We start from the raw sequence: 27,618 nt of genomic DNA, 5'->3' as shown, positions 1-27,618 counted from the left end.
GCATATTTTTCACACATACATGTTCTAACGAGAAAAGAAACAACAACAGAAATATGGAAACCAAGAAATAACTAAAGAAAAATTCTTTTATAAATATATAAAGAACTGGGGCTTCCCTGGTGGCGCAGTGGTCGAGAGTCTGCCTGCCGATGCAGGGAACACGGGTTCGTGCCCCAGTCCAGGAAGATCCCACATGCCGCGGAGCGGCTGGGCCCATGAGCCATGGCCGCTGAGCCTGCGCATCCGGAGCCTGTGCTCCGCAACGGGAGAGGCCACAACAGTGAGAGGCCCGCGTACCGCCAAAAAAAAAAAAAATTTACTGAGTTTTAATAAAACCACAAACCCTTATAAATCAGGAAGTGGTTGAAGATGGGGATGAGGGTAATTTTAAGCAGCCCAGGCTACCAGACCTGAATTACATATACTACAGCCCAAATTATACAAGAGACTTTTGAGCAATGATGGAGATATTCTATCTTCACTGTCCAATGCAGTAACCACTAACCACATGTAGCTACTGAGCACATGAAATTAATTAATTTCCACTTTAAAAGCTCATGTGGCCAGAGGCTACTATAATGGGCAGCACAACTACAGACTGTCATAAATTATTAGTGCTCCTGGGCAGATAACTTGAGATGAAATATTTACACCCAATTCTAAATTTAAAAGGGTCCATATCACTAAACAAGAAGTTACACCTACAGAAAACAAAACAAGGTTGGTGGGAAAACAGTGCTCAAAAATTGTTCTATAATGTACTAAGCTCAATCTTTTGCCTTCTCCAGGACAAAAGAGGTTCCTTGGCAGGGATGTACCAGGCGAGCAAACATATCTGAGACTTTTCCAACAATCGACATAGGTACATTCCCCCAGATATCAACCACAGACCCAAGACTAAGATTTTAGAGTAAAAACTATATTATTACCCAAGATATAAAAAAAGCTCCTTAAAGCATTCTTGTTAAACATCTTATAACTGCTATCTTCTGAAAATAGCAGAATTTTAAAATATATAACCATTTTAGATAGCACAAATAGAAAAGTACCTCAATTCGGTAACTAATACCAGTCATCAGCTTAGTTTCAGATCTAGCAACAGTGATAACTGATAGTACAGACTTATCTGATGGACTAACATGGCACAATGAGAAAGGCCTTCCAGGTTGATTTCTGCCATCTCTGTATATCATGGTTAAAACTTTTAAAATGTACACTCCCAAAACTGTTACATTAATTCTGTTCTTTGACATCTCACCTATCTCAAAGAAGTTCATAAAAACTCAATTTAAATATACTTTGAGCTCTGAAAATCAATCTCCCAGGAAAACAAAACAAAATCCACATTATAACTCTCAGTGACTATAAGAAGTAACACTGGTTTTCTCTGAACGTGGCAACTGAGTAAAAGGCAAGAGTGGGAGGGAGATGTTTTGACTATAAACTTTCCATTTTTGCAACTTGCAAATAGATTATCAGACTAAAAATTAACAGAATGCAGGCCAATTATCAGAGTCACGCTTAAAAATTACACGTGAGAATTTCTACCAACTGATCACTAAAAATGTTAATTACACATAATTTTGAAACACTGACTACAAAGTCACGAATGAGCCATTCATAAATGATAACTGAGATTAATAAAGACTCAGAGTTAATACGCCAAATGTAAAATGTTTGCATGAATAAGTTAGAACTTTTCTTACTTTGACTTTGAAACATATAAATATGCACCTATCAGACTCTATTCTCTTCAGTTCAAAAGATCTACCTTAATTGTACTACGTAGTTTTAGAAATGATTACTTCTTTCAAATACCAGGCATAGAAGATAACACAGCTTCAGATATACACAAAGGTACAGATATTCCTAAGTGTAATAACATTTGCTAACTGCACTCATTCCTCCTTTAAAAAAAAAACTGCACTCGGGCTTCCCTGGTGGTGCAGTGGATAAGAATCTGCCTGCCAATGCAGGGGACACGGGTTCGATCCCTGGTCCGGGAAGATCCCACATGTCGCGGAGCAACTAAGCCCGTGCGCCACAACTACTGAGCCTGCACTCTAGAACCCGCGAGCCACAACTACTGAGCCCGTGTGCCTAGAGCCCGTGCTCCGCAACAAGAGAAGCCACCGCAATGAGAAGCCTGCGCACGGCAACGAAGAGTAGCCCCCTCTCACTGCAACTAGAGAAAGCCTGTGCGCAGCAATGAAGACCCAACGCAGCCAAAAATAAATTAATTTTTTTTAAAAATGCAGTCATTCCTCCTTTTCAAAAAATCTATTTTTCTTGGGCTTTTTCATATGAGGGGTACAGCTCCTGCAACTTAAAAAATCTTACTGATCATTAGATTCTTAAGACCTCTGAGAATCTCCCAACATCCTTCTCTTGAGAGTATATGCCTACTTAAATAGCTAGGTAATTACGATCTGTTTATATGGGAAGGGCCTCTAACCAGTAGAGATGAGGAAAATGGCCAAATCTGGGAAACTATTGAGGAGTTAGGTCTGTGATACTCCCACCTGATTCTTCAGCAAAATCAAGATTTTAATGCATAAAAGACAACGTGTAAAAATACCCTTTTCCCCAATTCGTCCACTATAGTCAATGTTTTTCAAGCAAATCCTTTTGATATAGCAATCATCCACAATAAAAAAGGCAACATGTACTTTTTCTTCAATAGGATGATAGAAAACCAGAGTTAAACATTTTCCAAAAGTGAAATATAAGAAAATTCCATTAATTTTCTCAAAGATTCCCGAAGTGGCCCTTCTTTCCTTTTATTTCACCTTTTCTTTTTCTACAGAGTACTACTCAGGCTGTTCGTGAAAATGTGAAAAATCACTACGTGCCCATATCAATATTATTTTATTTTTTTAAAAAAAGGGTAAGTGACTGAACAGAAGGTTGCAGTACAATAATGGAAACATGTTCAGTCTAAACTGAGTAGCTCTCATGACCAGCTTCAACTCCAAACCTTAAAATAAGGAGATTTAACACTGAGGCAGGAGTGATGTCAGTATCATGGCTGAATAAGACTTCCCTCATTAGTGTCTCCCCCACAGAAAAACAACAACTTGGCATCTATCCACTGACAAAAGGGTCTTTGTGGGAGCTTTGGAATTCAGCACCATATGCCAAGTGGCCCGGGAGAAGTGTTGCAGCAGGTAACATGCAGACGGACTTTGACCCTGGCTGCGGGCTCTGCACTGATGCATGAGCTGGCTCCAGGGAACCCCTGGGAAAAACTATCTTAATCAATCACCCATAGACAAGACAGCCTCTGTGAAGTCCAGGTTTCCAGCAAGAAGTTCCAGGACACCACTGGAGCAAAAAAATATGAATTTGGACACACTGGAGAGGGTAAGAGAACAGTCTGACTTTACTCACATCACCCCTCTCCCGAGGCAGTACAGCTTAGGGCCACAAGAGATCTTCTGAGCCTATGATTTCTCCTACAAGGGACATAAGAGCAATGGCTGAGCACTCAACCTCCCCAGCTATGTGGGATGCTGCCCAAGAGGCTCATTTCTCTCCCGCTCCATCCAGAATACTGACTTGTGAGTGGCATCACCATGGGTGAAGAGGCTGGGAGAGCAGCAGACAGTGCACTCATAGGGCATTTAAGGAAGGCAGATCCTACTTACGGCATCAACAAGCCCACCTATGAGACACCCAGGACACCTCATCCACAGATGCCCCCAGATGACTCATGGGCACCCCGCAGTGCTCTGCACACACCTTACCACCATACACCCACACCCTGTGGCTGGCTGCCAGTGCACAATCCTGACAAGGGCAGCAAGAGTGAGCTTTGCCAGATGGATAGTGAGGACGTACAGAAAGCCAATCCACATCAGTAGGCCAGAAAGAGACAAACAACTTGAGCTTTAGTGCCACTTGGGGGAAACAAAAAGGAGGTGGCCTGTCCGCACCCAGCCTGCGGGCAATGTAGAATCAAGAGGAGCGAAATAAACAAGTTCAGAATTCTGCACAAGAGGGAACAACAGCACGGAGCAGGTGTACCCACAGACATTCTGAGAAAGCCCCAGAATTCCAACCTTCCTGAAATGGAAGGTATTTCTCTCCCAAAGCAGAGAGTAAAGACTGGTAGAAGTGACTGCTACCAGTCACTTCTGGTAGCAACTTAAAATTGCAAGGAACTTGAAAAATCAAGAAAGCATAACATCACCTAAGGATTGCAATAATCTTCCAGTAACCAATCCCGAAGACATGGAGATCTGCAATTTACCCAATGAAGAATTCAAAATAGCTGTTTTGGGGAGACTCGGTGAGCTACAAGAAGACACAGAAGGACAATTCAACAAAATCAAGAAAACAATACACAAACAAAATCAGAATTTTTTTTTTTTTTTAACAAGAAATCAGAATTTTAACAAGGAGAGAGAGCATAAAAAAGAACCAAACAGAAATTCTGGAGCTGAAGAATATAATGAATGAAATTTTTAAAATGGTATAGCATTAACATCAGAGTGAAATCAAGCAAAAGAAAATAACCTACAAGTTAGAAGACAGGAACTTTGCAATTATCCAGTCAGGGGACAACAATAACAACAACAGCAACCGAAGAATTAAAGAAATGGTATATGGATAATTTTCAAATTACTGGAGTTCCAGAGAAGATGAGATAGAGAAGGGGGCAGAAAGCTTATTTAAAGAAATAATGGATAAGAACTTCCCAAATCTGGAGAGAGATTTGGATATCCAAGTTCCTGAAGACCATAGGTCACCAAAGAAAATAAATTTAAAGAGAACCTCTCCAAGACACATTATAATAAAACTATCAAAAGTCAAAAACAGACACTCTTAAGAGCAGCAAGAGAAGAAGCAGCTTGTAACTTACCAGGGAAGGCTAACAGTGGACGTCTCAGTAAAAAAGCTGCAGGCAAGGAGTGAGTGGGATGATACATTCTAACTGCTAAAAGAAAAAACTGCCAACCAAGAATACTCTACCTGGCAAAGTTATCGTCTAGAAATGGAGGAGAAATAAAGACATTCCCAGACAAACAAAAGCTAAGAGAGTTCATCATCACCAAACCTGCCTTACGAGAAATGCTGAAAGGAGTCCTTCAAGCTGAAATGAAAGGACGTTAATTAGTAGCATGAAAACATATAACACACTAGTAAAGGTAAGTATATAGTCAAATTCAGAATACCCTAACACTGTAAATGTGATGGTGTATTAACCACTTAACTCTATAAAGGTTAAAAGACAAGAGTATTCAATGAAGCAAGAGAGGGCCCTCAACTATGAATTTTGTAGCAATGCCCTCCATGCTCAAAGGGAATGCGGGATGGATGACAGTTGCCTGAATTCCCCTCTAATGATGATGCTGTTCATGCAGAAAACTCCATCTTGCTGTTTTTCAATATAAAGAATATGCTGATGAAAAGCAAAAAAAAAAGACAAGAGTACTAAAAGTAACTATAGATATAATTTGTTATTGAATACACAATATAAAGAGTTAAGCTGTGATGTCCAAAACAAAAAAGGGGTGGGAATAATAAAAGGGTAGTTTTTATATTTGATCAAAGTTAAGTCATCAACATAAAAGAGATTGTTTTATCTATAAAATATTTTACGTAAGACTCATAGTAACCACAAAACAAAAATCTACAGTAGATTCACAAAAGATGAAGAGAAGGGAACCAAAGCATACCATTATGGAAAATCACCAGTTCACAAAGGGAGGCAGCAAGAGAGGAAAAAAGGAATAAGGGAAATATAAATCAGCCTCAGATAACTAATAAAATGGCATTACTATGTTCCTTATCTATCAATAACTACTCTAAATGTTCCTGTATTAAATTCTCCAATCAAAAGGCATAGAACGGCTGGATGGATTAAAAAATAAGACCCAACTATATGAGCCTACAATTCCTTGCGGCTTTAAGGACACAGACTCAAAGTGAAGGGATAGAAAAAGATACACTTACGTAAGTGGAAACCAGAAGAGAGCAGGGGTAGCTATATTTCTATCAGACAAAACAGAGTTTAAGCCAAAAACTGTAACAAGAGATAAAAAGGTCATTATATAATGACAACGGGGTCAATTCATTGAGAAGATTTAACAATTCTAAATATATATGTACCCAACATCAGAACACCTAAATATATGAAACGAATACTAACAGATCTCTAGGGAGAAAAAGACAACTATACAATGTTAATAGGGGAATTAAAGATATGGAAGCAGAAAACCATAATTCAAAAAGAGACATGTACCACAATGTTCACTGCAGCACTATTTACAACAGCCAGGACATGGAAGCAACCTAAGTGTCCATCAACAGATGAATGGATAAAGAAGATGTGGCACATATATACAATGGAATATCAGTCAGTCATAAAAAGAAATGAAATTGAATTATTTGTAGTGAGGTGGATGGACCCAGTCTGTCATACAGAGTGAAGTACGTCAGAAAGAGAAAAACAAATACCGTATGCTAACACATATATATGGAATCTAGGACAGGAATAAAGACACAGAGGTAGAGAATGGACTTGAGGACACGGGGAGGGGGAAGGGTAAGCTGGGACGAAGTGAAAGAGTAACACTGACATATATACACTACCAAATGTAAAACAGATAGCTAGTGGGAAGCAGCTGCATAGCACCGGGAGATCAGCTCGGTGCTTTGTGACCACCTAGAGGGGTGGGACAGGGATGGTGCGAGGGAGGAGCAAGAGGGAGGGGATAGGGGGATATATGTATATGTATAGCAGAAATTAACACAACACTGCAAAGCAATTATACTCCAATAAAGATGTTAAAAAAAATAAAAAACAAAGATATGGAAGCAACCTAAGTGTCCATCAAGAGATGAATGGATAAAGAAGATGCAGTTTACATACACAACGGACTCCTACTCAGCCATAAAAAAGAATGAAATTTTGCCATTTGCAACAACATGGATGGACTTGGAGGGCATTATGCCAAGTGAAATAAGTCAGACAGAGAAAGACAAATCCTTTATGATCTCACTTACATGTGGAGTCTATAAAATACAGCAAACTAGTGAATATAACAACAACAAAAAAGAAACAGACTCACAGATATAGAGAACAAATTAGTGGTTACCAGTGGGGAGAGTGAAGCTGGGAGGGACAAGATACAGATAGAGGATTAAGATGTATATTACGGGGACTTGCCTGGTGGCGCAGTGGTTAAGAATCCGCCTGTCGATGCAGGGGACATGGGTTCAAGCCCTGGTCGAGGAGGACCCCACATGCCACGGAGCAACTAAGCCCGTGTGCACAACTACTGAGCCTGCACTCTAGAGCCCGTGAGCCACAACTACTGAGCCCGTGTGCCACAACTACTGAAGCCCGCATGCGTAGAGCCTTTGCTCTGCAACAAGAGAAGCCACCACAATGAGAAGCCCGCACGCTGCGAAGAAGAATAGCCCCTGCTCACCGCAACTAGAGAAAGCCCGTGGGCAGCAACAAAGACCCAATGCAGCCAAAAATAAATAAATAAATAAATTTATTTTTAAAAAAACTCTAATAAATTTTTTTAAAAGATGTATATTATATATACATAATACATATCTTCCAGGATAACCTAGAAGAAATGGATAAATTCCTAGAAACATAAAACCTACCAAGACTGAATCATGAAGAAATAGAAAATCTGGACAGACCAATAATAAGTAAGGAGTCTGAATCAGTAATGAATATCCTCCCAACGAAGGAAAGCCTAGGACCACATGGTTTCCTTAGTGAGTGCTACAAAACATTTAAAGAGGAAGTAACACCAGTCCTTCTCAAACTCTTCCAAAAAACTGAAGCAAACAGAACATATTTTATGTGGCCAGAGTTACCCTAATAACAAAACCAAACAAAGACAACACACAAAAAAGAAAATTACAGGCCAATATCTCTGATGAACACAGATGCAAAAATCCCCAACAAAATATTAGCAAACTGAATTCAACAATACATCAGAAGGATCATACAGGGACTTCCCTGGTGGCACAGTGGTTAAGAATTCGCCTGCCAGGACTTCCCTGGCGGTCCAGTGGTTAAGACTTCGCCTTCCAATACAGGGGGTGTGGGTTCGATCCCTGGTAAGGGAGCTAAGATTCCACATGCCTCGCAGCCAAAAAACCAAAACAGAAGCAATACTGTAACAAATTCAATAAAGGCTTTAAAAATGGTCCACATCAAAAAAAAAAAAAAAAAAGAAAGAATTCACCTGCCATTGTAGGGGACACGAGTTGGAGCCCTGGTTCGGGAAGATCCCACATGCTGCGGAGCAACTAACCCTGTTCACCACAACTATTGAGCCCACGCTCTAGAGCCCATGAACCACAACTACTAAGCCTGCATGCCACAACTACTGAAGCCTGCGCGCCTGGAGCCCGTGCTCCACAACAAGAGAAGCCACCGCAATGAGAAGCCCACGCACTGCAATGAAGAGTAGCCCCTGCTCGCCACAACTAGAGAAAGCCCGCACACAGCAACGACGACCCAACGCAGCCAAAAATGAATAAATAAAATTTTTTTAAAAGATGATCTTCAAAAAAAAAAAAAAGAAGGATCACACATCACGATCAAGTGAAATGTATTCTAGGGATGAAAGGATGATTCAACATCCCCACATCAATCAATGTGATACAACACATTAACAAAATGAATGATATAAACCACATGATCATCTCAATAGATGCAGAAAAACCATTTGAGAAGATTCAACACCCATTTATGATATAAACTCTCAGTGAAGTGGGTATAGAAGGGACATACCTCAACGTAATAAAGTCAACATACAACAAATCCACAGCTAACATCATACTCAACAGTGAAAAACTGAAAGCTATCACTCTAAGATCAGGAACAAGACAAGGATGCCCACTCTCGCCACTCATTTTCAACACAATATTGAAAGTCCTAGCCAGAGCAATGAGGTAAGAAAAAGAAATAAAACATGCCCAAATTGGAAAGAAGAAGTAAAACTGTTACTATTTGCAGATGACATGATTTTATGTGCAGAAAACCCTAAGACTCCACCAGAAAATTATTGGAAGTAATAAACAAATACAATAAAGTTGCAAGATATAAAATCAACATACAAAAATCTGTTGCATTTCTATATGCTAGGCAGAAAGAGAAATTAAGAAAACAATCCCATTTATAATCACAATAAATTTAACCAGGGAGGTGAAAGCTGTACCCTGAAACCCGTAAGACAATTGAAAGAAACCAAAGAAGACACAAATAAATGGAAAGATATTTCATGCTCATGGATTGGAAAATTTAACATTGTTAAAATGTCCATATTAAGGGACTTCCCTGGCAGTCCACTGGTTAGCACTCTGCACTTTCACTGCTGTGGGCCCTGGTTCAATCACTGGTTGGGAACAAAGATCCTGCAAGCCATGCCTCACGGCCAAGAAAAAAATAAATAAAGCCAATTAAAAAAAAAAACCACACACACACACACACAACAACAAAAAAGGTATTTCCCTGGCGGTCCAGTGGCTAAGACTCCACACTCCCACTGCAAGGGATGCGGATTCAATCCCTGGTCAGGGATCCCACATCCTGCATGGTGCAGCCAAAAATAAATAAATAAAATGTCCATATTACCTAAGACAATTTACATTACAGATTCAATGTAATCCCTATCAAAATCCCAAGGACATTTTTCACAGAAATAGAACAAAAATTCTGAAATTTATACAGAAACAGAAAAGATCCTGAATAACCAAAACAATCCTGAGAAAAAGAACAAAGCTGGAGGCATCACATTTCCTGACTTCAAACTATATTACAAAGCCATACTAATACAAACAGCATGGTATTGGCAGGAAAACAGATACATAGATCAATGGAACAGAATGAGAGCCTAGAAATAAAACCAAACATATATGGACAATTTATGACAAAGGAGCAAAGAACATACAATGGAGAAATGATATCTCTTCAATAAATGGAGTTGGGAAAACCGGACAGCCACATGCAAAAAAAAAAAATGAAACTAGACCACTACCTCACACCATACACAAAAATTAACTCAAAATGAATTAAAAACTTTAATGTAAGACCTGAAACCATAGAAGTCTAAGGAAAAAAAAGGCAGTATCCTCTCTGACATCCATCTTAGCAATATCTTTCTAGATATGTCTCCTCAGGCAAGGAAAACAAAAGCACAAATAAACAAATGTAATTATATCAAATGAAAAAAGCTTCTGCACAGCAAAGAAAACCATCAATAAAATGAAAAGACAACCTACCCAATGAGAGAATATATCTGCAAATAACATATCCAATAAGAGGTTAATGTGCAAAATATATAAAGATCTCATACAGCTCAAGAACAACAACAAAAAAAACAACCTGATTAAAAAATGGACAGAGGACCTGAATAGACATTTTTCCAAAGAAGACATACAGCTGGCCAACAGGCACATGAAAGGTGTTCAACATCACTACTCATCTTGGAAATGCAAATCAAAACCACATGAGATATCACCTCACACTTGCCAAAATGACTATTATCAAAAACACAGGCAATAACAAATGTTGGTAAGTATGTGGAGAAAAGAGAATCCCTTTGCAGTGTTGGAATGTAAATTGGTACAGCCACTATGGAAAACAGTATGGAGATTCCTCAAAAAAAATTAAGAATAGAATATGATCCAGTAATTCCACTTCTGGTTATTTATCCAAAGAACATGAAAACACTAATCCAAAAAATTATATGCACTCCTATGTTCATCATGGCATTGTTTACAATAGCCAAGATACAGAAACAACCCAAGTGTCCATCAACAGATGAATGGATAAAGAAGATGTGAGATATACATACACACACACAAACACACATACACACAATAGAACACTTCTCAGTCATAAAAAGAAGATGAAATCTTGCCATCTGTGACAACAGGGATGGACCTTGAGGGTATTATGCTAGTGAAATAAGTCAGACGGAGAAGGACAAATACCACAGGATTTCACTTACACGTGGAATATAAAAAATAAACAAACAAAACAAAATAAATGAACAAACCAAACCAAACAAAAACAAACATGTAACAAAGCAGTGTACACTGGGGGCGGGGAAATGAGTAAACAGGATCAACTGTACAGTGATGAATGGAAACTAAATTTTTGGTGGTGGGCAAGCTGTAGGGGATACAGAAGTAAATACAATGTTGTACACGTGAAACTTATATAATGTTACAAATCAATGTTACCATAATAAAATTATATTAAGTTAAAATAAGTGCAAGGAAGGAAGGAAACAAAAACAAACTGAATGACTAGAAAAAAAAAAGTGAAACGCTAAAAAACAACTGGTGTTGAATTGGGTGTGGGTAAGACTTGAGAGGGAGATAATAAAATCTAGGATTCTGTACTCAGATAAAAGAGAATGTATAAACAATGCATTATCAGTATGGTTTCTAATGAAATGATAGCTCAGATCTCAAACAGATGAACCAAAGGCCTTGTCCTTCATTCAAAAACATGAAAAAAAGCTGGTAAATAAATACACTTTTTTATTGTTTTAAATTGTTTCAGAAATGTATTTTGATGCCTTGCCTTAACATTTGTTTTCAATAAACTGACCACCTTGTTCCTGCTTACAATAAAGGTCCTTCACTATATTTAATGTCTCACTATTATCTTTAAATAAAGACTTTAAAATATTTCCCTATATCCTTATTATGAGACTTTGCCATTCTATTTATTACATTTCCTATTGCATTTCCATCTTTGGCCTAAACAATTAAATACATGACACACATTAGGCACACACACCATACCTTACAAGCATACATCATATACTTCCAACAGATTTTATCCAGAACATATATCACTCAGGTACTACCAGTGCATTATAAAGAGAAATTATTTTTCAATTGTATAGTTCATAGGCCAGCTAAAATCAACGATATCTTCACAAAATTGAAATATAAACTATATTTGCAGAGACAGAAAAGTGACCGGGTTTCTAAATTTTTAAATGCTAAGTACCGGAGGACTTCCGGGAAGATGGCGGAAGAGTAAGACGCGGAGATCACCTTCCTCCCCACAGATACACCAGAAATACATCTACACATGGAACAACTCCTACAGAGCACCTACTGAACGCTGGCAGAAGACCTCAGACCTCCCAAAAGGCAAGAAACCCCCCACATACCTGGTTAGGGCAAAAGAAAAAATTAAACAGAGACAAAAGAATAGGGAGAGGTCCTGCACCAGCGAGAGGGAGCTGTGAAGGAGGAAAAGTGTCCACACACTAGGAAGCCCCTTCGCGGGCGGAGACTGCGGGTGGCGGAGTGGGGGAGCTTCGGAGCCACGGAGGACAGCACAGCAACAGGGGTGCGGAGGGCAAAGCGGAGAGATTCCAGCGCAGAGGATCAGGGCCGACCGGCACTCACCAGCAGAGAGGCTTGTCTGCTCACCCACTGGGGCGGGTGGGGCTGGGAGCTGAGGCTCCGGCTTCGGTTGGAGCACCGGAAGAGGACTGGGGTTGGCGGCATGGACACAGCCTGCAGGGTGCTGGTGCGCCGCGGCTGGCTGGGAGGGAGCCCAGGGAAAAGTTTGGACCTGCCGAAGAGGCAAGAGACTTTTTCTTCCCTCTTTGTTTCCTGGTGCGCGAGGAGAGGGGATTAAGAGTACTGCTTGGAGGAGCTCCAGAGACGGGCGCGAGCCGCGGCTAGAAGTGCGGACCCCAGAAACGGACATGGGACGCTAGGGCTGTTGCTGCCACCACCGGGAACCCTGTGTGCGAACACAAGTCACTATCCACACCCCCTTCTGGGGAGCCTGTGCGGCCCGCCACTGCCAGGTTCCCGGGATCCAGGGACAGCTCCCCGGGAGAACGCACGGCACGCCTCAGCCTGGCAACGTCACGCCGGCCTCTGCCGCCGCAGGCCCGCCCCGCACTCCGTGACCCTCCCTACCTCCGGCCTGAGTGAGCCAGAGCCTCCGAGTCCGCGGCTCCTTTAACCCCGTCCTGCCTGAGCAAAGAACAGATGCCCTCCAGCGACCTACACGCACAGACGCGGCCAAATCCAAAGCTGAGCCCCTGGGAGCTGTGAGAACAAAGAAGAGAAAGGGAAATCTCTCCCAGCAGCCTCAGAAGCAGAGGATTAAAGCTCCACAATCAACGTGATGTACCTGTATCTGTGGAATACATGAACAGACAACGAATCATCCCAAATTAAGGAGCCGTGTGGATGAAAGGCTCTTGGTGCTGCAGCCAGGACTCAGTGCTGTGCCTCTGAGGTGGGAAAGCCAACTTCAGGACACTGGTCCACAAGAGACCTCCCAGCTCCACATAATATCAAACGGCGAAAATCTCCCAGAGATCTCCATCTCAACGCCAGCACCCAGCTTCACTCAACGACCAGCAAGCTACAGTGCTGGACATCCTATGCCAAACAAGTAGCAAGACAGGAACACAACCCCACCCATTAGCAGAGAGGCTGCCCAAAATCATAATAAGTCTACAGACACTCCAAAACACACCACCAGACGTGGACCTGCCCACCAGAAAGACAAGATCCAGCCTCATCCACCACAACACAGGCACTAGTACCCTCCACCAGGAAGCTTACACAACCCACTGAACCAACCTTAGCCACTGGGGACAGACACTAAAAACAACAGGAACTACGAACCTTCAGCCTGCAAAAAGGAGACCCCAAACACAGTAAGATAAGCAAAATGAAAAGACAGAAAAACACACAGCAGATGAAGGAGCAAGATAAAAACCCACCAGACCTAACAAATGAAGAGGAAATAGGCAGTCTACCTGAAAAAGAATTCAGAATAATGATAGTAAAGATGATACAAAATCTTGGAAATAGAATAGACAAAATGCAAGAAGCATTTAACAAGGACCTAGAAGAACTAAAGATGAAATAAACAATGATGAGCAACACAATAAATGAAATGAAAAATACTCTAGATGGGATCAATAGCAGAATAACTGAGGCAGAAGAACGGATAAGTGACCTGGAAGATAAAATAGTGGAAATAACTAATGCAGAGCAGAATAAAGAAAAAAGAATGAAAAGACTGAGGACAGTCTCAGAGACCTCTGGGACAACATTAAACGCACCAACATTCGAATTATAGGGGTTCCAGGAGAAGAAGAGAAAAAGAAAGAAACTGAGAAAATATTTGAAGAGATTATAGTTGAAAACTTCCCTAATACGGGAAAGGAAATAGTTAATCAAGTCCAGGAAGCACAGAGAGTCCCATACAGGACAAATCCAAGGACAAATACGCCAAGACACATATTAATCAAACTGTCAAAAGTTAAATACAAAGAAAGCATATTAAAAGCAGCAAGGGAAAAACAACAAATAACACACAAGGGAATCCCCATAAGGTTAACAGCTGATCTTTCAGCAGAAACTCTGCAAGCCAGAAGGGACTGGCAGGACATACTGAAAGTGTTGAAGGAGAAAAACCTGCAACCAAGATTACTCTACCCAGCAAGGATCTCATTCAGATTTAGTGGAGAAATTAAAACCTTTACAGACAAGCAAAAGCTGAGAGAGTTCAGCACCACCAAACCAGCTCTACAACAACTGCTAAAGGAACTTCTCTAGGCAAGAAACACAAAAGAAGGAAAAGAGCGACAATAACGAACCCAAAACAATTAAGAAAATGGGAATGGGAACATACATATCGATAATTACCTTAAATGTAAATGGACTAAATGCTCCCACCAACAGACACAGATTGGCTGAATGGATACAAAAACAAGACCCTTTTATATGCTGTCCACAAGAGACCCACTTCAGACCTAGAGACACATACAGACTGAAAGTAAGGGGATGGAAAAAGGTATTTCATGCAAATGGAAACCAAAAGAAAGCTGGAGTAGCAATTCTCGTATCAGACAAAATAGACTTTAAAATAAAGCCTATTAGAAGAGACAAAGAAGGACACTACATAATGATCAAGGGATCGATCCAAGAAGAAAATATAACAATTGTAAATATTTATGCACCCAACATAGGAGCACCTCAATACATAAGGCAAATACTAACAGCCATAAAAGGGGAAATCGACAGTAACACATTCATAGTAGGGGACTTAAACACCCCACTTTCACCCATGGACAGATCATCCAAAATGAAAATAAATAAGGAAACACAAGCTTTAAATGATACATTAAACAAGATGGACTTAATCCAAAAACAACAGAATACACATTTTTCTCAAGTGCTCATGGAACATTCTCCAGGATAGATCATATCTTGGGTCACAAATCAAGCCTTGGTAAATTTAAGAAAATTGAAATTGTATCAAGCATATTTTCCAACCACAACGCCATGAGACTAGATATCAATTACAGGAAAAGATCTGTAAAAAATACAGACACATGGAGGCTAAACAATACACTACTTAATAAGGAAGTGATCATTGAAGAAATCAAAGAGGAAATAAAAAAATGCCTAGAAACAAATGACAATGGAGACACGACGACTCAAAATCTATGGGATGCAGCAAAAGCAGTTCTAAGGGGGAAGTTTATAGCAATACAATCCTACCTTAAGAAACAGGAAACATCTCGAATAAACAACCTAACCTTGCACCTCAAGCAATTAGAGAAAGAAGAACAAAAAAACCCCAAAGCTACCAGAAGGAAAGAAATCATAAAAATCAGATCAGAAATAAATGAAAAAGAAATGAAGGAAACGATAGCAAAGATCAATAAAACTAAAAGCTGGTTCTTTGAAAGGATAAACAAAATTGATAAACCATTAGCCAGACTCATCAAGAAAAAAAGAGAGAAGACTCAAATCAATAGAATTAGAAATGAAAAAGGAGAGGTAACAACTGACACTGCAGAAGTACAAAAGATCATGAGAGATTACCACAAGCAACTCTATGCCAATAAAATGGACAACCTGGAAGAAATGGACAAATTCTTAGAAAGGCACAACTTGCCAAGACTGAATCAGGAAGAAATAGAAAATATGAACAGACCAATCACAAGCACTGAAATTGAAACTGTGATTAAAAATCTTCCAACAAGCAAAAGCCCAGGACCAGATGGCTTCACAGGCGAATTCTATCAAACATTTAGAGAAGAGCTAACACCTATCCTTCTCAAACTCTTCCAAAATATAGCAGAGGGAGGAACACTCCCCAACTCATTCTACAAGGCCACCATCACCCTGATACCAAAACGAGACAAGGATGTCACAAAGAAAGAAAACTACAGGCCAATATCACTGATGAACATAGATGCAAAAATCCTCAACAAAATACTAGCAAACAGAATCCAACAGCACATTAAACGGATCATACACCATGATCAAGTGGGGCTTATTCCAGGAATGCAAGGATTCTTCAGTATACACAAATCAATCAACGTGATACACCATATTAACAAATTGAAGGAGAAAAACCATATGATCATCTCAATAGATGCAGAGAAAGCTTTTGATAAAATTCAACACCCATTTATGATAAAAACCCTGCAGAAAGTAGGCATAGAGGGAACTTTCCTCAACATAATAAAGGCCATATATGACAAGCCCACAGCCAACATCATCCTCAATGGTGAAAAACTGAAAGCATTTCCACTAAGATCAGGAACAAGACAAGGTTGCCCGCTCTCACCACTGTTATTCAACATAGTTTTGGGAAGTTTTAGCCACAGCAATCAGAGAAGAAAAGGAAATAAAAGGAATCCAAATCGGAAAAGAAGAAGTAAAGCTGTCACTCTTTGCAGATGACATGATACTATACATAGAGAATCCTAAAGATGCTACCAGAAAACTACTAGAGCTAATCAATGAATCTGGTAAAGTGGCAGGATACAAAATTAATGCACAGAAATCTCTGGCATTCCTATACACTAAGGATGAAAAATCTGAAAGTGAAATCAAGAAAACACTCCCATTTACCACTGCAACAAAAAGAATAAAATATCTAGGAATCAACCTACCCAAGGAGACAAAAGACCTGTATGCAGAAAATTATAAGACACAGATGAAAGAAATTAAAGATGATACAAATAGATGGAGAGTTATACCTTGTTCTTGGATTGGAAGAATCAACATTGTGAAAATGACTCTACTACCCAAAGCAATCTACAGATTCAATGCAATCCCTATCAAACTACCACTGGCATTTTTCACAGAACCAGAACAAAAAATTTCACAATTTGTATGGAAACACAAAAGACCCCGAATAGCCAAAGCAATCTTGAGAACGAAAAATGGAACTGGAGGAATCAGGCTTCCTGACTTCAGACTATACTACAAAGCTACAGTAATCAAGACAGTATGGTACTGGCACAAAAACAGAAAGATAGAGCAATGGAACAGGATAGAAAGCCCAGAGATAAACCCACGCACATATGGTCACCTTATCTTTGATAAAGGTGGCAGGAATGTACAGTGGAGAAAGGACAGCCTCTTCAATAAGTGGTGCTGGGAAAACCGGACAGCTGCATGTAAAAGTATGAGATTAGATCACTCCCTAACACCATACACAAAATAAGCTCAAAATGGATTAAAGACCTAAATGTAAGGCCAGAAACTATCAAACTCTTAGAGGAAAACATAGGCAGGAGACTCTATGACATAAATCACAGCAAGGTCCTTTTTGACCCACCTCCTAGAGAAATGGAAATAAAAACAAAAATAAACAAATGGGACCTAATGAAACTTAAAAGCTTTTGCGCAGCAAAGGAAACCATAAACAAGACCAAAAGACAACCCTCAGAATGGGAGAAAATATTTGCAAATGAAGCAACTGACAAAGGATTAATCTCCAAAATTTATAAGCAGCTCATGCAGCTTAATAACAAAAAAACAAACAACCCAATCCAAAAATGGGCAGAAGACCTAAATAGACATTTCTCCAAAGAAGATATACAGACTGCCAACAAACACATGAAAGAATGCTCAACATCACTAATCATTAGAGAAATTGCAAATCAAAACTACAATGAGATATCATCTCACACCAGTCAGAATGGCCATCATCAAAAAATCTAGAAACAATAAATGCTGGAGAGGGTGTGGAGAAAAGGGAACCCTCTTACACTGCTGGTGGGAATGTAAATTGATACAGCCACTGTGGAGAACAGTATGGAGGTTCCTTAAAAAACTACAAATAGAACTACCATATGACCCAGCAATCCCACTACTGGGCATATACCCTGAGAAAACCATAATTCAAAAAGAGTCATGTACCAAAATGTTCATTGCAGCTCTATTTACAATAGCCCGGAGATGGAAACAACCTAAGTGCCCATCATCGGATGAATGGATAAAGAAGATGTGGCACATATATACAATGGAATATTACTCAGCCATAAAAAGAAACGAAATTGAGCTATTTGTAATAAGGTGGATAGACCCAGAGTCTGTCATACAGAGTGAAGTAAGTCAGAAAGAGAGAGACAAATACCGTATGCTAACACATATATATGGAATTTAAGAAAAAAAAAATGTCATGAAAAACGTAGGGCTGAAACAGGAATAAAGACGCAGACTTACTGGAGAATGGACTTGAGGCTATGGGGAGGGGGAAGGGTAAACTGTGACAAAGCCAGAGAGAGGCATGGACATATATACACTACCAAACGTAAGGTAGATAGCTAGTGGGAAGCAGCCGCATAGCAGAGGGAGATCAGCTCCGTGCTTTGTGACCGCCTGGAGGGGTGGGATAGGGAGGGTGGGAGGGAGGGAGACGCAAGTGGGAAGAGATATGGGAACGTATGTATATATATAACTGATTCAATTTGTTGTGAAGCTGAAACTAACATACCATTGTAAAGCAATTATACTCCAATAAAGATGTTAAAATGAAAAAAAAATAAAATAAAATAAATGCTAAGTACCTAAATATTTCACCATCACCACCTTTATTAACAGTAACCCCCAATAATAAGGATACGTAAGGAAAGTATAGTGTTGCAGTCAAATGAGAAGTGCCAGAGAATGTTTACCTTCCGATTCTGATCATAAGCAGAGTCAATCCCCAAAATGCTATTCACTTCCACATATGGATATTTCTTCTCCAGGACACTGACCACATGTTCAACTTTAACTTTTTCTCCAGTCCTTACTTTGTTATATATCTGAAGAAAGAAAAACCAGGTAACCAACTACACTTTCACATGTAAATTTTGGAGTATTTATTACAAAAGATTTCAGAATGAAGAGGAAAATGAAAACAATAGCTAATTCTCTTAAAAAGAGCAAATGGGCCATATTAGCAATTCTCCCTTTTCCATATACTTCCTTATGCCTTCTTATGTTAGAAACTACATATTCTTAAAATTCTTAAAATGACTCAATCAGTTCATATTCACAGTAAGTCCCAAATGCAAAAATGTGTTAATTTTTTTAAAATCCGAATGGTTATAAGTAATCCTTGACATAAGAACTTCTGTCCATGAAGTTTAAGGGGAAAAAATGTTTCAAAATACATATGGCATAGTCCTTGTTTTTAAAAGGCGTAAGACAATAACAAAACTGTGTCTGTACTGTTACAGTTAAGCGTCTAGAAGATGCAAGCTTTTAACAGTGGCTGCCTTTAAGGAGCAGGATTACGGAGGGCAGAGACAGATTTTTTAATCAACACACTTTAATATTATTTTTTAAAAGTTTTAATAATGAACATAATTTTTTTTTACTTTTGCAACTAAAAATAAAGAAAAAGAAATGAAAACTCTTTATCCTTTCCTTTATACACACAGCTGTGAGGGGAAAAAACTTTAAAAGACAGACTTAAAAACCCTTATTATCCTCAGCAACTTCATTGGAACTTATTTCATTCTTCAGAGCCTACTGCTAACTAAGGTCCACCACCATTTCTCACAGAGATCACAGCAACAGCTCACCAACTAGTATCCCTGCCACCTTCTTTACCCTTCACCAGATCCATCTCCATACATGCATCAGAATGAGGTTTTAATTGGAGTTTAACTCTGAGATCTGGACACCTATTACCCAGCCTAACGGCCTCAATGACCAATGAGGTTCCCCTCTCCACTCTGCTCTCACAATATTCTGCTCAAGTCATACTAACAACCTGGAGTCACTACTTCTGATTTGCAGCCACTGTTCAACTGACTCCTGTTTTCCCTCCTACACTCAGCTGGGACAACTTCCCACTCCACAAAAATGTCCGTGGCCATCCCTAGTGGAGTGAGGTCCTAGTGCTGCTATAGCCAGCGGTGCTTCCCACACTGTACCAAATCATCTGTGTGGAGGCGTCCCCCACTAGATTGTAAGGTGTTTGAGGATGAGGGAAAATCTTACTCTTCTTTGTATCCCTAGCAGCTGGTACGGGCCTGGCAAAGGGTGCATCTTTAATAAAAGTTGGCCAAATAAATAAATGAACATTTCAATTAATAAAAAATGCCCCGACTGAATCTCTAAACAGTAAACGTAACAAACATAATAAACAGCAGGCTGAAATCATGTTTATGGGTAAAATAAAAGTCATGAAAATAACTGCTTTAAAGATAAGTTTTTCAATAATTAACACTAATCTGTAAGCAAAAGAACTATTACTGGTCAACTTTTTATACTCAAAAATAGAAAAAAAACAAGGAGAGTTCTCTGAACTTGTGCAAGTAACTTAAAATATATATATAAAAATCAGGATATTTCACAGTTTCCAATTAAAATGGAGAAAACAATTAATAAGAATTTTATGACTTGAATATTAAACTGATTCTTAACGAAAATATCATGACTGTCTTAAAAGGGAAGAAAGCGAAGTTTTTTTTTTTAACCAAGTAGAAAACATCACATTTACCGAAAGGCATTAATCAGTGATTTCAAATCGCCAAAAGGCAGAAAACTAAGATACATTAATGTATTAGTATCTAAGGAATCTTAGCTGAAATCACAACCATCTATTATTAACATTAGTGTATCAATAAAGGCAACTCTGGAAATACAAAATGCATGAAGTTTGTGTGAATAATTTACCTTTTTCTCTTTCCAGAAATATAGAATCTCCTTACCACATACTGTTTCTTAGAGTAAGTTACATTTTTAAAAATTATTCGCCATTTTGAACAAAAACATACGTGTGTCAGAGTTTGGAAGGCATGATAATCATCCACTTCTTGGGCAACGTAATTATACGCTCTCAGAATAGCCACTCCAGCATCCTGCATCCCATCAACATCTTCAGAGTCATTAACCACAAAGATTAAACCAAGCCTGGGGGAAAAAGGGAAGGGCAAAAAGAAGAAAAAGAAACATCTCGAAGAATGCAACCAGTTAAATAAGGAAAGGCATCCTCTCTTGAAAAACAGAGTTCACATCATACTCTAACACGGCTGGCAAAGGCATTCATCACTTGCAGAATAAAAAAGCAGGTTCCCAAAGGTGGCTTAGACTTTTTAACTATTAAAGCAAGCTGTTTCAATATCATGAAATGAGGCCATTACTGACGTTTAAGGTATTGCCATAGTTTTAGATGGAGATTTTGTTCTGTTTTTAAATAAAAATTAGGGGAAGTGAAAATTCTCAGAATGTGAAAACATATAGAAGGGGGGGTGGATTTTGAGATTTCATACCAGCAATATGGGCATCATAGGTAAATGGAAAGCATAAAAATATTTACTACTGTCCTTAGGCAAAAAGCTACACCCATGCTGAATTGGGCGATTGGGACTGACATGTATACACTGATGTGTATAAAACTGATGACTAATAATAACCTGCAATATAAACAAACAAACAAAGCTACACCCAAAGTTAAAGTTTATTACATTTTAAATCTTAAAGGAATAAACCACAAAGAGCTACCATTACACATCTACAGACTGGCAAAAAAAACTTGCACTGGCCATTATAGAGGCCACTAGCCTCTATCTTAGAGCAAAAGCAATGAAAAAAAGGACAGTCTTTAACTCAAATGGATCACAGACATAAATGCAAAACACAAAATTGTAAAATTCCTAGAAAATAACACAGGATAAAATTAGGTAATCCTGGGTTTGGCAATAACTTCTTAGAACTAACACCAAAAGCACAACCCACAACAAAAAGAACTGATAAGCTGGACTTCATTTAAATTAAGAACTTCTGTTCTGCAAAAGAAACTGTTAAGAGAAGGAAAACAAGCCAAGATGAGCAGAAAATCTGTGCAAAACACATATCTGATAAAGGACTGATATGCAAAATATGCTAAGAACTCTTAAAACTAACAATTAAAAAAAAAAACAGGGCTTCCCTGGTGGCGCAGTGGTTGAGAGTCCGCCTGCCGATGCAGGGGACGCGGGTTCGTGCCCCGGTCGGGGAAGATCCCACATGCCGCGGAGCGGCTGGGCCCATGAGCCATGGCTGCTGAGCCTGCACGTCCGGAGTCTGTGCTCCGCAACGGGAGAGGCCACAACAGTGAGAGGCCCGCGTACCACAAAAATAAATAAATAAATAAACAGTTACAAATGGGCAAAAGATCTAAACAGGCACCTCACCGAACAAGGCATACAGCCGGCAAATAAGCACATTAAAAGATGCTCAAAATCATGTCATTAGGGAACTTCAAATTAAAACCATAATGAGATACCACCATACACCTATGAGAATGGCTAAAATCCAAAAAGTACTGACAACATCAAACTCTGGAGAGGATGGGGAGCCATAGGCACCCTCATTCATTGCTGGTGAGAATGTAGAACAGTACAACCACTCGGAACACAGTGTGGCAGCTTCTCAAAAAACTAAACACACTTTTACCATAATATAAAATAATCACACTTAGCAGTATTTACTCAAATGTGCTGAAAACTTATATCCATACAAAAATCTGCATACAAATGTTTGTAGCAGCTTTACTCATAACTGCCCTAATCTGGAAGCAACCAAGACGTTGTTAACAGGTGAATGAATTAAAAAACTACAGGACATCCATATAATGGAATATTATTCAGTGATAAAAAGAAATGAGGTATTAAGCCACAAAAAGACATGGACAAAGCTTAAAAGCATACTGTACTGCTAAGTGAAAGAAGCCAATCTGAAAATGTTACATACATCATGATTGCGGAAAAGACAAAAACTATGGAGACAGTAACGAGATCAGTCGTTGCCAGGAGCTGGGAGAGAAGGAGGGAGGAAGGGAGGGACAAACAGGTAGAGCACAGGGCATTTTTAGGGCAGTGAAACTAAGCTATATGATACTATAATGGTGGAAACATGTCATTATACATCTGTCAAAATCCACAAAATGTACAGCACAAACAATGAACCCTAATGTAAACTATGGACTTTAGTTAATAATAATGTAGCAATACCAGTTAATTAATCAACATTGCTCTAAAAATATACAAAGCCTATTAATTTTTTTTAAGTACAGCCTAAAAATATACGATAAACATATATCAAACATCATGCTCTCAGGAGGTATGTGTAGAATTTGTGTATGCATGGATGAGGTAGTTGCACGCATGAGGTAGTTGAGAGGGCTTGTTTTTAGATTATAAACTGTCTTTGTCTTTTTAAAACCCCTCTTATGACAGAAATCAAATGAGTAAGCGCCAGGCAGAAATGACCTAAATATTATTCTTATGAAAATAAAAATAAGGGCTAGAACCTAATTATCTCCTCACAAAGTACTTCCCTTTCCCAAGTATTCAATTTTTAAAAAGGGCATCAGAGTTGTTCTGTTAGCTAAGTCCCCAAATCCAGACTACTGTTTCTCCCAGGACCAGTCCCTCATCAAGTACCAGTAGGGAGGCTCTCAGATTTGTGCCCTCCTCTCCTCGGTCCCTGCCAACAACTCCGTGTACCACAGCAACTCATACAACGGAAAACAACCGCTGGTCTGCCTTGGTCTTTCCACCAACTGTTCACAACATGCCTGTGAGTTAACTGCCTTCTTCTCACCTACCTTTGCAATCTGAAGAGGCCATGCCCTCTTCCTGTCCCTCAATGCCATTCAGTAAATCTTTAATTAATGCCCACTGTGTACCATAAGCCAACTTCTTTTGTGTTCTTACATTCCCTTTCATCAAAACATAGCTCTGGCTGTAATCCTCCACCTAACCATGTGGTATTCAGGTTTACATTAAAAATTTCATTAAACTCAAAATCTCTGCTTTTCCATCAATGAAAACTCGCTATTTTCTTCAAAGTCTATCTTAAATCCAACTTTGCCATGAAACCTCTGTCCTTCCCAAATATCTGTCTATAATCTTTTTTTTTCCCTGAAATTCTAAAGCACTTAGAACTAGCAAGGACATAACCTAGCACTTGATTGAATATACTACTGGAAGTAGGCACAGTACTTTTTCCAAGAGGGTAGAAATGTGGCTTATGTTCCACTCGCAGCATTTAGCTCAGTACTGAGTATGGAACACACAATAACGTTAATTAGCTAAAGAGCTCTTTTCTTCTTTATTTTCATGTTTTCTAAGAATTCAAATTTTATCAACATGTAAAATTAGCACATTCTATTCAGAATGTGGGAATATCTTAATCCTCATATGTAAAACCTTCAAACATTGTTCTGAGACGGTAGAGTGCAAACCCCAGCCATTTAAGTACCCCGCTGGCAGATTTAGTAACACAAGTGAAATAAATGTGTCTGTTGCATCTATAAAAAGCTGTGTATACATTTAGCCCTTGACAGTCTGACAAAAGTTCTTGGCAAAGCTCCTTATCTCTGCTGAAGGTAGGCTTTGTGATGTGAACACTCACTTAGGAAAATTCCCTGAGCAAGCTGAGATCACATGCTATTTTACACAGGCTATTTATTAATAACTCAATGACGGCAAGATTCTATTCATTGAGAATCAAATTCTCTCCCCCAAAAGATACCGGCTTCATACTGAGCAAAAGACAAAACTGCCCTTAACGACCCCCACGATTAATTATCCTACAATCCAGTAACACCAGACTTGTTAAGAATGACAAACAAAACCTCAGCTAAACGAGATATACCATCAAATACATAACGGTGTTACCTTAGTGGTATATGATTACTGAGGAACATCTCAGCTGTGTTAATCAACTCTGCAGTGCTCTCATGAGCAGGATCAACTATGAAAACCTGTAGGGAAGGGAAAGGAAAACATGAAACGACATTTATTCAAATGTCGCTGGGCCAATAAAAATGCCTTAGTCTTTACACTTGAAGGCCACCTTTTTCCAGCTACTTTCGAACCACATAAAAAAGAAGTTATACAAAGAGCAGTTATCCTCCCTCTGTATTCAAAGAATGTGGTACTGAAAGGCTAAGTGATTTTCTCATGATCTTACGCTAACAACATGGGAATTGTATCCAGCTGGCTAATACATGTCCTTTACTACACCTAACAAAACCCAAATTTTATTAACTCTGCCACCTTAGAAAATGGAGATTAGCTTCCTGTGTATTCACTTCGAAGGATCTCTGAATTAAGAATTCATTTAGAACCCAATTTTTAGACAATAGTAGCTATCATGTATTAAGTTCTCATGATGTACTTTAAAAAATAGTAATTACCCCATTTAATCTCATTTAATCAAATAAAGTTCTCATTTAATAAAGTTTAATAAATTATCTCATCTGGTAAGAGTAAAAGAGGTTGAAATTTTGACTGGGAAGGAAAAAAGTGGTTTCAAGAGTGAGGCGAGTATAGAGGATCGTTTCCCTTGAAACTTCTGAGGAAGCCAACCTTGGCCATAACCTGCCCCGTCTCTTTAGGAACTACATGAGGTAAAAGAAAGACATGAGAGGGGAAAAGAGCGTCAACTAAAACCCCTTTTCCTCTATCTCTCTAAAGCAGTGGAATAAGGATTAAAAAGCAGGAGCTGACGAAGATTTATTTAAGGGAATAAATTGAACGATTAAATTTTAGGGATTAAGATATTCAAGAAAAACGGTAGTAATATATTCATCTTCTGAGTAAAAAGGAACAACTATCTTAAAACTTAACACAGTCTAAACCATGAGATTAAGGATGAGGAGCGTTTCCTCATACACTGACACTGCACAGCCCTACAAACAATCAGTACACTTCCCAACCCTTCCACTTTGAATATGGAGCTAGAAAAAGAGCATATCTAGGGGTGATGGTGGGGAGAAGCAGCTTGTAAAGGAGAGAAGTGAACGTTCCAGATATGACAGAAAGCAGGGGAGAAGGCAAGGAAGAAATAGAGATCACAGCCCAGCAATAAGGAGTTTTACTTACCATGTTGTGCAAGTTCTTCCTGATCTGTCGGATAACACCAGGAAAAGTGGGGCGAAGCAACTCCTGTAGACTAGAAGGCCATGAATTATATCTGCTATCAACCTCCAGGTTGTTGATCCACTACAAAAAAAAAAAGAACACAACATTGTGCATACACTTTAGTCACCATTAGTGAAATTTGCAGAAATAACAATAAGACTTTAAATTATTTCAAGAAGAATCGCATGGGAAAGACCATTTTCGAAAATATGAAGATCAAGTAGAAAAACGAATGACTAAATCACAAGCCACAGAATAGGAGAAGGTATTTGCGACCTACTAAATCCATGAAGGACTAGTGTCAAGAATGTCTACAGAAATCTAATATATCAATTAAAAAAAGGCAAGCAACATGAGAAATGGAAATGAGTCAAGAATATAAATAAGAAATTTACAGAGGAAATTTAAATGGGCAATTAACACAAGGAAAAATGTATACCTTTACTAGCAATCCAAGAAATATAAACTAAAAGCACAATGAAATTTCACACTGATTAAACTGAAAAAAAAAATTTTAAGTTTGTCAATAGCCATGAATAGGCAAACATATAGAACAATGGGAATTCTCACCCAATTCTGGCATCTGGAAGTCACTTTAGAGAAGATGACCTAATAAAGTTGAAGCCTTTATTACTACCCTACCACTAAGTACTACAGCTCTAGGTGTCTACCCCAAATATATTCTCACAGGTATGCACAAAGAGAGAGGTACAAAAAGAGCCGTTAACAGTACTGCTTATTAACAGCAAAACATTAGAAACAACTAAATATCCATAAAAAAGGAATGGATAAATAGTATACAATATTTGTACAAAAAGAGCAGGGTGGGGCTTCCCTGGTGGCGCAGTGGTTGAGAGTCCGCCTGCTGATGCAAGGGACACGGTTTCATGCCCCAGTCCGGGAAGATCCCACATGCTGCGGAGCGCCTGGGCCCGTGAGCCACAGCCACTGAGCCTGCGCGTCCGGAGCCTGCGCGTCCAGAGCCTGTGCTCCACAACGGGACAGGCTGCAACAGTGAGAGGCCTGCGTACCGCAAAAAAAAAAAAAAAAAAAAAAAAAAAAAAGAGCAGGGTGGGAAAGTATGTGTATATTACCTTGCTTATGTAAATAGAGTATTTCTGGAAGGATATACAACGAGTTGACAATGCCTGTTGCTTCCAGGGAGAAAAACTGGACAGCTGGGTGAAGAGTTTTTTCAATACACACTCTTTTGTATGTCTTAAATTCTAAACTGTGAATTTATAAAAGATATTTTTTAAAATAAGTAAAATATAAAACATGTGATAAACTAGATCTATATGTATCAACCTACATAAGCCTTCAAAAACTTATTGAGTAATAAAAATTGTTGAAGGATACTGATATGGCATTTTTCAAAATTTTAAAACATACAATAGGGAAGAAAACGATCAAGTAAGGT

At 39.0% G+C, this 27,618-nt stretch overlaps 1 protein-coding gene across 2 annotated transcripts in view; it reads right to left on the bottom strand.

Annotated features, from left to right (window-relative positions):
* The window catches only part of UGGT1 (UDP-glucose glycoprotein glucosyltransferase 1), a 123,088-nt gene that overhangs the window by 63,390 nt on the left and 32,080 nt on the right, over positions 1-27,618 (bottom strand). For both annotated transcript variants that reach the window (XM_082657726.1, XM_082657727.1), the window contains exons 14-17: positions 26,160-26,279; positions 24,951-25,036; positions 21,063-21,198; positions 18,966-19,097 (exon numbers count right to left, since the gene is read on the bottom strand). In XM_082657726.1, the coding sequence (XP_082513852.1) occupies positions 18,966-19,097; positions 21,063-21,198; positions 24,951-25,036; positions 26,160-26,279 (474 nt within the window). The remainder of the gene's footprint in view (positions 1-18,965; positions 19,098-21,062; positions 21,199-24,950; positions 25,037-26,159; positions 26,280-27,618) is intronic.

The sequence above is a fragment of the Grampus griseus genome (assembly GCF_964374135.1).
Source record: "Grampus griseus genome assembly, chromosome: 7".
Taxonomy (NCBI): Eukaryota; Metazoa; Chordata; class Mammalia; order Artiodactyla; family Delphinidae; genus Grampus; species Grampus griseus.
The sequence above is the reverse complement of the archived record's forward strand: the minus strand, read 5'-3'. Positions and strand labels throughout refer to the sequence as shown.